This window comes from Crocodylus porosus, unplaced genomic scaffold (genome assembly GCF_001723895.1).
Source record: "Crocodylus porosus isolate Cpor-Errol unplaced genomic scaffold, CroPor_comp1, whole genome shotgun sequence".
In the NCBI taxonomy this organism is placed as follows: domain Eukaryota; kingdom Metazoa; phylum Chordata; order Crocodylia; family Crocodylidae; genus Crocodylus; species Crocodylus porosus.
Genome location: NW_017728907.1, coordinates 57,775,278 through 57,786,037, shown reverse-complemented (window position 1 = coordinate 57,786,037; position 10,760 = coordinate 57,775,278). Strand labels below are relative to the sequence as shown.

Sequence of the window (10,760 nt, the reverse complement as noted above, 5' to 3'; positions counted from 1 at the left end):
TTCTTAATGAGAACGGGGTGAGAGACAGTGTCGAAGGCCTTCCGAAAGTCCAGGAAGACGATGTCCACTGCTACCCCTGCATCTAAGGATTTGGTGACCTGGTTGTAGAAGGCCGCCAGGTTGGTCTGACAGGACCTGCTGCTAATGAACGGTTGCCCTGAAGTATGACCTCCCCTGCTGGCCCCTTGTGGGCATGCGCCAGAAGAATTTTCTCAAAAAGCTTGCCCAGGATCGAGGTAAGAGTAACTGGCCTATAGTATCCTGGGTCATCCTTCCTCCCCTTTTTGAAGATGGGGACCACATTGGCCCTCTTCCAGTCCTCTGGCACCACACCAGAGCCCCACGAGTGCTCATAAAGCTGTGCCAGGGGTCCTGCAATGACCTCAGGCAATTCCCTCAGTACTCTGGGGTGGAGATCGTCCGGACCTGCTGATTTGAATACATCCCGTCCCTTCAAAAGTTCCCTAACTGGAACAACTCCTGCTGCACTGGGGGCTGAAGACAAAACTCAAGCAGGGGCTTGAACTGAAATCTCCCACTTGCTAGCAAAATATCCCCACTACCGGACCACAGACTGGGCACTCCAGAGAGCACCGTCTCCTCCTCCAGGTGGTCCAGGAGGAGCGCGTGCTAGAGGAGTCTGGTTCACTGAAATGACCACTGCGCTGAAAGAAATGAGGCTCTGGACTCTAAGAGCCTGCTCCCCTCTCCACTGGGTTATTTTAACCTGTTCTCCTCTTTCCTCCCACAACTTCAGTGAGGGTTTTTTGCATTGAATTTTCATGGGATAAAATGGATTGATAGCCCCATGGGGGACTGGAACAGTGGTTGAGGGTGGGAAATGTAGTACTAACCTAGGAATAAGAGATTCACGTGGGAGACAAACACTGTCTCTTCTCCTTCATGGTCATGAAATAAGAGCAATACTTATTCTGCTGTGGCAAATTAAAGCCACACTTGTCATGGAGCCCAACATCCCTTTCTAACAATCCCCTGGCTGATGCACCCAATGTTGCTGTCATTTCAGGGAAAAGGGTTTGCTCGGGAGAGCAGCTGGCTAGAGCGGAGCTGTTCCTGCTCTTCGCTGCCCTTTTTCAGAGGTTCACGTTCCAGGCACCGAAGGACATGAAGTTCAACCTCCAGGTCAAAATGGGACTCACCACAAGCCCTCATTCAGCTGGCAAGATTTTGCCCCATTTCTCAGAATTGCTGAGCTTTAGGGTAGATGATGCTTTGAGCACTGTGCACACTTCCCCAAACGTCTCTGCCTCCTCCATTCCTGTGTCCCACTGAAGCACTGCTAATGGGATGGCTACAGCTGAAAGAACGGATCCGCTGGTCCAGAGACCTACTACAATCAGGTAGCCCAGGAGTTCAGACACTCTTTGAGAGCTGCATATTTCATGACTTTTTTTTCAAAAGAAGCAAATTTTTGTTTCATTCAAATGTGTTCATGAAGTATTCAGCTTCTTAATGAAAGCTTTTTCATAGATTCATAGATTGTAAGGCTGGAAGAAACTTTGAAGGATCATCGGGTCCAGCCCTTCCACTTTCTCTCTTAGAAAATGTAATCCCAGTGATCAGAAATAAGCTGGCATCTACTTATTTAACATTTTATGCTTATAAAAGGCTGGGAGGGAGACTTAAAAGAGGGAGAGAAAGTGAGCAAAGCAAGAAAAAAATCTATATTCAATACTTTTCTATATTCAGATGGGAACTATTTTCATTTTTGTGAAAAATAATTGTTTAAAAAGCCAATGAGGAAAAACCCATGCCTAAACCACCTTGTCTCTCTTCTGCCTCCCTCCCCCCACCCCACTCCTCCCACATTTCTACTACTGAAAAATGGACTTTGAGCTCAATAAGCAATGCTAGTCAGCATGGACTAAAAACAAGTGCAATGAGAAAGTTGACTCCTGGCTTTAAAACAACATAGCAGCACAAGTGAAATCCCTTGATGACCTGGCATTGAATTGTTAATTGCTGTCCTGAGTTCAAATGACCAGTGTCTTGTTTTAGCTATTTAAAATTAAATGAGTTAACTTAGGTTAGCTCAAGTTAGAAAACACATCTTCTAACTTGGGTTAGAAAACACATCTTGTATTCATAGTGGAGCCATAGCAAGGAAGGTTAAGTTGGGGTACTGTTCAAACAGCTTTTCTTGTATGTCTTCTTTAATATTTCATTTGCTTTTATAAGTCAATTTGTCTTTTATTGTAAGCTTACATTCTCATATAGTTACTTGCATTAGTAATTGCAGAGAAAAGTGCATCTACTTCACTCTGCCAAACTTCCACGGGGTGACTCCATACGAGCCTGCCTAATCTGTTGCGTGAAACCATCTGGTCGGCTGCAAGTGATGGAGATTGTCCCTTAATTAGAGAGCTGCTAGCTAGCTAGTAAAATAGAGACCACAGGTCTACTAAGGCTGCCTATTACTCCAGAATAAAGTTCATAGTTAAGTTCTTTTCATTCACATATGCCTGTGTTTATTCAACCCAATGATCACTACGGAGCGTGCGTGTGCATATGTGTATGTTCAAATGCTCCAAGTCACTGGGGCAGGGGGCACAACAGCACGTGCATGGGGGAAGGTGAACCCCCAGCAATACAGAGTGAACATCTCTGCAAAGCACAGCATCTCCATGGCTAGTTGGGTTATTCAGATGAGGAATGAAGTGCTTGTTTAAGCATTTACTTAACTTCACGCAATGCTCCATGGATTTCAGTGTTTAGAGTTAAGCATGTGCTTCAGCATCTGACATTGGATGTTTTCCTGAGCTGGGGCTTCAGCATGCCCGTGCTGTGAGACAGGAACTGTCATTTCCTCTATATGTATATGGCATCTGGGTATAAGGACCCTCATCTGGTCACCCTCAGGTCACTGCTGCAAGATAGTACATAATTTTCAATAGTAGTATTGTATGACAGTATAGATTGTAAATAATGCCATTATATAATCATTGCAAATGATAATGACGATGATTATATAATATTGTGGGCAATCCCGAAATAAAAAACTGAAAGCAGGTGGCTTTTGTGATCCAGCACTCACAAGGAAGTGATAAGGATTCACAGCACAGGGAGCTTGGACAAAAAAAAGAAGGTCTTGCTCCTGTAGCCTCGCAGTCCTGTTTGCCTGTGGTCGGGCATGGGGAAGAAGTGAGCTCACTGCACAGAAAAGGAGTGCCTTGATTCAGAGATGAAGCCACGGGTGGGACCCTAGACTCCTTAGAGTTCGCTGATCTAAGCCAGAAGAGTGCTCCGGTATGGGGGCAACACCAAGTCAGGGAGATGCCTGCAGGGATTTTTTTTTGACTGATCCTGTACAGCTTTGGGGCTGACGGCAGTAAGCAGAAATCATGCATTATCTTGCCCCTCACCTGTTCTCACTCAGTCAAGCCTGGAAATGGGGCACGGAAACCATTCCTCTTTTCTGGCTGTTGGGTCTGCAGGGAGGACCAGGGCGTGCCATGGGGACCGCCCCGGATGTAATGCAGATAGCTCCGTTGAGCTCACGGACGCTAAAAGCACTCAGCTCCAGCACTCTTGTGGGAAACATAAGCACAGGCGTGTGGGGAGGGTGCGGTGGAGAAGCGTTCCCAGGGCTGTGTACAGGGCAAGGGTGAAATTACAGCCACAAACTCACCTTGACACCTGCTGTAACAAGATCCTTCCCCTTCCTCGCTGTGGATTTGTAAAAATCTGGTTTTACTGGATTGTTTTTTTTAAGACAGAGGCTGGCGAAGAGGAATGAAGCACCTGCCAATGCAAGCCAATGCAAATGTTGAGATGAGGGGGGAGCAAATGGTGGCCCAGAAGGGAGAGCCAGGCCAGCTGTCTGGCAGAGACGGGGCTAGCAGGAAGGACTCCTTGGCTGGCACCCTGCTGGGAACATCGCGTGTGCTTGTTAATCCCATTCACTGTGTTTGTAACCTTGACTCTTCTCCCATTGTAAAGATGCCGGGTAGGGTTGTTGCTTCTGCTCTCCCATTTTGCTTCACAACCACTTCCACTTCCTTTGCAGGTCGATGCAGCTGCAGTTTCTCCCCGCTTTGGCCATCCTCTGGGAGAACGTGTCCTTCCGGACCTTTGCGGTGTTCATGGTCGTGGGGCTGCTGATGGTTGATTATATGAAGAGGAGCCGTCCAGCAAATTTCACTCCGGGACCACTGCCCCTTCCATTCCTGGGTCACATATTCCATCTGGACTTCAAGCAGCCTCATCTCTCCGTGAAGAAGGTAAGAGGTGACAGGAGAGGGATTCGTTTTCAAGAGTAATAGCCAACAGGGAGTGGTGAGCCACAAAGTCTCGCAGCAGCCAGTGACGAGTTCCTGGTCCAGCTCTTGAGAAACCAGGTTAGACTGCTCTGAACGGGCTTTTACAGAAAGCCCCCGGGAGCCGCTGCAACGACCTGGGGTTGTTATGGTGCAGGAAATCCAGGGCACACTTTTTACTTGGCCAAATGTGGTGGCGTCCACTTCAGATCCTCTTCCCCAGTGGAGATCCTCAAGAAGCAGGATGCACTGAGGCTGCATCTGTCGGTGATGGGGATGTTTCAAAACACACTTGGCATTACCAGGAAATCCCAATCTCTGTGTTGTGGATGGCAAGGTGTCAGGTCAGATGGGGTCTACGAGTTTGGAAGGTGTTGTAGGGATCTGAGAGACATTCAGGTTTGTTTTTTTTTAAGAGTACAGAAAGTCAGGCGAGGCAGTGGGAAGCCCACAAGTACTTGACAGGGAAGAAGCTGCTCATAGAGGGTTGTTAAGCCATGAAAGACTGGGGTTGAGATGCTCGGCCCAGTTAGAAGGGTTTGCATGAGATAGATGAGACTGGTAAGATTGAGAAGGGATTTTCAACAGCACATGGGCTTGGGGTAATTTAATTACAAGACTTTAAGAAAGCCTCTGAGGTATGGGGTAGCAAGAACTTGTAAGGAAGTTGTGCGAGAATAGCAAGGCATTTTGTCAACATCCCAAATGCTCATTAAGAAACAAGTTCACTAGGAACAATATCACATCATCTATTTTTTTTCCAGCTTGCTGAAAAATATGGCAACATTTTCAGCCTGCAGCTTGGTTACGAGACACTTGTTGTGAAGGGGTTGCAGCTGGCGAAGGAAACACTTGTTCATCAGGGTGAAAACTTTGCAGCTCGTCCCCTGATCCCCATTATGCTGGAGGTCCGTGGTAGCTTGGGTGAGTTTCTCTTTAGGAAAGGGGTGTTGGTTGTAGCCGTGTTGGTCTAAGGACATAGGCTGACAAAGTTCTTTGGGTAAATCTGATATCTTTTATTAGACCAACTAAAATAGTTGGAAAAATTCCTCTTGGCAACCTTTCGGGTCTAAGTACCCTTCCTCAAGCAGAGGAAGTGTCTCACAGTTGCTTCCTCTGCCTGAAGAAGGGTGTTTGTACTCGAAGCTTTCAAAGAAGAATTTTTCCTAATATGTTAGTTGGTCTAATAAAAGATATCAGATTTATCCAAAGACCCTCGTCTCTCTTTAGGACAGGCATTTCAAGTGTGACACTAAGAGCTAACACATGTGTGTCACATGAGGGGGTCCCCTGAAATCAGTGCTGAGATAATAACAACCACAGATTCCCCAAAGGGGCTTTACTTTTCGGGGGGGCCTCAAGTCTTAACAAGGTCGCTCTCTTTCTGAAAACCCCTTGAAGCCAATCCAGGCATAGCGTCCAGAGTGAGTGAGACCCTGGCTTCTGGGACAGTGCAACCAGGTTATCTTGGTCCCTGCTTTACCTGGCTATCCTTTATTCCACCAGCGAGCTATCTTCCGGGTCAGCTGATGGACAGGAGGGCTTTTACTCTCCAAGATGCCCTGAGTGAGTTCCAGGCCTGGCCGTCTTCTCCTAGGACTTGCGATTCCTCTCTGTCCAGCCTAAAATGTTAACCCTACTGTGGCCTTGGAGTCTCTCTGAAGCCAGTCTTTCATACTGGGGTTTTTTTAATGCTTCTTTTGGGTGCAGAGACAGCAAGGAGTCTCCTGGCGCTGGGGCTTGAATTTAATGTTGCTATGTGTGTCTTCATACACCAGCTCGTTCACTGTATTGTTTCTGCCCCTAGCAGGTGAGACACTTAGGGCAGAGATCCACCGCCACCCCCAGGTTTAATTTGAGGCACTGTTAACCTACTCTTTTCCAGGGTATAACAGTGTATGGAAAAAGAAGGTGGCAGGGCATTGTGGCCCCTTGCAGACAAACTCATTCACAGAGGCATGCGTTTTTGTAGGTACCGCCTGGTTTGTCAGATGCTAGGAACAAGTGCACGAGCAGGTCAAGGAAAATGAGCCACACACACATTATCACAGAGACTGTGAAAAAAGCCAACCCAACTGAACCCAGAAATATTACAAAACAATGCCAAAGCCTGTCTAAGTAGCTTTTGGCCAGACCCCCAAAGACATCGATGTACCCGATTCCCACTGAAATCAGGTATTGTACTGCGCCTCCTTCACTTGCCCACGTTCTTCAAGCACATACAGAGGTGAAGAGGTGGCAGGAAATGGGCTGACTTGTTTTCGCAGCCCAACAGTGATATGCCAGGATCTCTTTCTCTGGAAAAAGAATCAGCCCTTGCTAAGTTTTCACACACAAAAAAGGGAGTGTTATGACTTTCTAACCTTTTAGCGTCACCACAAAGTAACAGGAGTGACCTCTCAGGATCGGGCTGGTCTCTGCTAATGGATAGAGCTGGAAACAACAGAGACGAGTTGCCCTGTCAACTCTAAGAAACTTTGGCCTGGGGAAGAGAAGCTTAGAGGAGCGAATACAACAGGAGATAGCGTACCTCATGGAGGCAGCTGAGGAAGAGAAAGACATTTGAAGTTTTCTTTCATGATCTGATGAGCTGTGACGAGCATGAGATTACATGCAAGGAATATTAAATTGTGTCCGAATCTGGCTCTGCTAAAACTCAGAAATATCAGCGACTCGGGTAACAATCTGGATTTGGATCCAGAAATCAGCAACATTTGGAAATTTGGCAATTTTTGGATTTTCTTTCTATCAGGAATGGGACTGCAGCCTGATTTGGGGTCTGCTTGCCCCCAGCCTCCACATAGAAAAGTGGGTTTACATGACAGCCCTACAATTTTTCCCATTAATTATCCAGGGGAAGAAGTATGGATAAAATCTAGCTAAGCTATTATGAAGGCAGAAATCTGTGTGAAAAAAAAAAAACTTTGGAAAAATCGAATAAAGCTGGCTTGAAGTAGCTGCTTGAATGCGTTGCTTGCCCAGCCCATGTGTTTAACGGATCCTCACTGAGGTTGCATGTGAGGTGCGTGCAAACAGCGGATTTCACACAGATCAATCACACCCTCTCAACAACTTCTCTGTCTTCCACAAAGGCTGGGAGAGAGCCGATGTCTCTCTTCTGGTGTTTTGCAGGGAATCCTTTGACCCTTGCTTTAAAATTAACCACGCCATTTCCAACGTTATATGTTCCATCACTTTTGGCAGCCGGTTTGACTGTCACGACAGGCAGTTCCAGAAGTTGCTGCAGTTGGTGGGTGAGACGCTGTACCTCCATGGCTCTGTTTGGACCCCGGTATAACTTGGAAATCAAGTCCATCAAATCAACTGAAATCAACCCTACCACTTCTTGTGATGGTTATAGTGGAGGCAGACTCCAGTAGGTCCGCACTGTTCTTGTTCCTTGATTCATTTCTGCTTTGGCCAGATTGAGGTGTTCAGATGCTCTTTCCCTTCAGTACTTTCCTATGTTCTCAAGACCCCCCTTTGTCCCCCTTCTCCCCCAGGGGATCCTAGCTGGCCTCCAGTTTTATATTTGGGCTGAGTCACCCTCATCTGCAGATGGTGACCCCTCTTCCTTCACCTGCAGCTGAATCGCCAGCCTGTGCTTGACTCCGACTGATCCATCCCACACAGCAAGGAGGCCAGCTTCCAGTCATCCCAGCATCGATGCTGCCTATAGTGTCCTGTTGCTGGGAGAGAAGAGAGAGGTTAGTGGTTAGTGCGGGGTTGTGCAGATGCCCCATGTGAACGGTGACACTTTCTTCAGCTGCCCAGGCTCTTGTTAGAAGTGTGCCTGTAGGCAGCCTGCGGTTGCATATTATATTGTCTGCCTCTCCCAATCAGACACCAAAAGTACAGCAGTTCTTTCAAAGTTATACTTGGTCAGGTGACGAATTACTACACGCCAGGCATGCATAATTAATGAGTTGGCACTTGTGCTCTCTTTGTTTGCTCAAGTTTCAGAAAAAAGGGAGGTTATTTTTTGCTTGGGTGGTACTGGTCCTGTTTGGTCACAGGAGGGCGAGCATAGTACATTATTTAATTTTACAACTTCATTAAAGGTAGTTTCATTTTTATCTGGTCACCATGGGTACCGATATCTTTCGTGCTGAGTTGTCAAGGTCAGTTTCTCTCTCTCGTATGGGAGCTCAAGTGATTTGAAATGAGGCACAGACAGGGGTGTGTATATGCAGCACTGTTAATACAGAGGGATAGACTACAATTGCAGTTTGTTGTGTTAGCTTCTGACCTTTTGCCATCGGCATCTGAAATCAAAGACTTTGATCTTTGACAGGCGCCAGCCAGAAGCCACTGCTGCGCCCATAAACCCTGCTACCCTGGATGCCAGGTCACCTTGTTATGCCTCTGGACAATCCCGCTGCTGACACCATGGCATCAGCATCGGCTGACACGACCAGCTGACCGAGCAAGGACATAACCCAGTGGAGGGAACACTAAGTTGGGACTAGGGAGACCTGGGTTTTATCTCAGGCTCTGTTTCTGGCTTTCTGGGTGACTTCATGGGAAAGTCACATTTTTTCCTCATGCCTCAGTTTTTCCCACCTGTAAAATGGAGCTAATTCTCTTTTTTCCCCCCCCAAACATCATGAGATGTATTGTCAAAAGCCCTTTGAGAGCTTGAGATGAATAAACATCGGCGTGGAAGGCACAAGTTATTGACTCCAGGCTCTCCCACTTCCCCCTCAAATAATTAATGTTGAAACGTTTTCAATACATATTTTATTTTGTCCCCATTCCAAATAGCAGGGTCAGAGTCCCAAGCCTGTTTCAAAGGACATTGGAATATGAAGAAACATGTTCACTGGTTTTGTGTGTAAGGCAAAGCTCCCACATTTTCCCAGCACAGGCTTCCTCTGCAACTTTATCCGATGGACCAAAGTGCAGATACCCTGCCCCGTCTGCATTCACTGGGACACAAGTCAGCGCTGAGGATAAAATAGATCTTCGGCCACATTTAAGAAATGAAGGAAACCCTCCTTCATCCCCAGCAATCAAAGTCCTTTCAGAAATGAGCACCGTCGTTTTATCAGGTACATCAAATACCAGGGACTTCAGTCCCCTGCTTGAGACTCAAGGTTGTTTTCTCCTTCGATCAATGTTATTGACACTCTGGATTTTGCTCCTTGCTTCTTCATTAGTTGCTGGGTGTTTAATTGAGGGGGAAAATTAACTGTAATACAAGATTTCTGACTGGGGGCAATCTTTGGAAAGAAAGCATTTAGGCATAGGCTTTTCATAATGCAGCATTTGAAATCTTACCATAAGCCTCTCTTGCTGGGCTAGAGCCATAACCATTTTACCTTGAATTTCTGGATACACGGCCATGTACAGTAGGCCCCAGAGGATGGTTGTGGAGGTTGTCTCAGTTCCAGTAAAAAAAAAAAAAGGGCCAGTGTAGCAAATAAAAGATTATTTTCATGGAAAGATGGACTGGCTTCATTCTGAAAAGAAACACTCCAGTTCTACTCATGTCCATATAAATAATATTAATATGATTCAAAGCCATGTTCTAGGCTCAGGCTTGCAAGGTGCTGTGCGCCAGCAGTGCCCATCAACTTCAGTGCAAGCTGGCAGTTCCCAGCACCCCCAAGCATAGGGCTTAGGGCAGAAAAGACTGCCGTGTTTTGAGAAGGACGTTTGTGCTGCTTTGAGAGCTGATGCTCAAGTCACGATACCTGCTGGTCACAGCTGGTTTTGGTTCTGGACCCAGAGCCCAGTTAACACTTTTTAACACATTTTTAGGCCTCAGCTCATCTCCATGTTCAAACACGTGCTTCTCTTGGGAGTTATGGGCTGCCAGCGGGGGCTCTGTTCACACTCCAAGTAAAAGCACGTGCTTAAGTGCTTTGCTGAAAGCACTTAAGTGGAGAATTCAAGTGTTAATTTATAAGGGGTCAGAGTCTCGTGATACAACTGAATTGGCCAGTTCTGGATTCATTCTCGTTCACCTTTCTTTTACACACAAAAAAACAAGGTTTTTTTTTCAGTCCCCCGCTTGTAATTTTGATATCTGGCTGGAGCAGGGTTTTCTTTTTCATTCTCTCTTACCTTTGTGATTTCCTTCAGCTGGCAGGCAATGAAGTCCCTGGTGTCCGCTGGATCCCAGTCCTCCCTGTGCTTTGCAATCTCTTCTTTCACAAAACATTTCAGTTTTCCCCCATTTTTAAAAAGGGGGTGATGGTGTCCTGGGAGCCACTTCATTATGGTGGGAAAGGAATTATACAGCTCTGGGCAGAGAGAGAGAGCAAAGAACATCACGAGTTTAAGAGAAGATACGCATTTGATTTAGATCCCGTCCAAGGCTCAGAGAAGCTTATGTTATATTGACATAAACCCATCGCTTTGCTTCATTAACCTTTTGTCATTTCTCAGTTTAGGATAGGTAATTACAGTTTAATATCCCTGCCTATGTATGCCTGAAGCAAAGCCTTCCTGTTTTGTAGACAGAGAACCGGGACAGAG

General features: G+C 46.4%; 3 protein-coding genes across 7 annotated transcripts in view; 2 read left to right on the top strand and 1 right to left on the bottom strand.

Annotated features, from left to right (window-relative positions):
* The window catches only part of LOC109307018 (cytochrome P450 2J2-like), a gene marked incomplete at its 5' end in the record, with an annotated part of 6,245 nt that extends 4,952 nt beyond the window's left edge, over nt 1-1,293 (top strand). The window contains 1 exon segment of the mRNA XM_019530640.1: nt 1,028-1,293. Coding sequence (XP_019386185.1) covers nt 1,028-1,293 — 266 coding nt within the window.
* FGGY (FGGY carbohydrate kinase domain containing) overlaps nt 1-10,760 on the bottom strand; it is a 421,503-nt gene that overhangs the window by 207,487 nt on the left and 203,256 nt on the right. The window lies entirely within an intron of this gene.
* LOC109307537 (cytochrome P450 2J6-like) lies at nt 4,037-8,132 on the top strand. The gene is made up of 3 exons (XM_019531529.1): nt 4,037-4,241; nt 5,042-5,201; nt 6,681-8,132. The coding sequence occupies exons 1-3, from the start codon at nt 4,104-4,106 to the stop codon at nt 6,746-6,748; spliced, it is 366 nt and encodes a 121-aa protein (XP_019387074.1). The 5' UTR covers nt 4,037-4,103; the 3' UTR covers nt 6,749-8,132.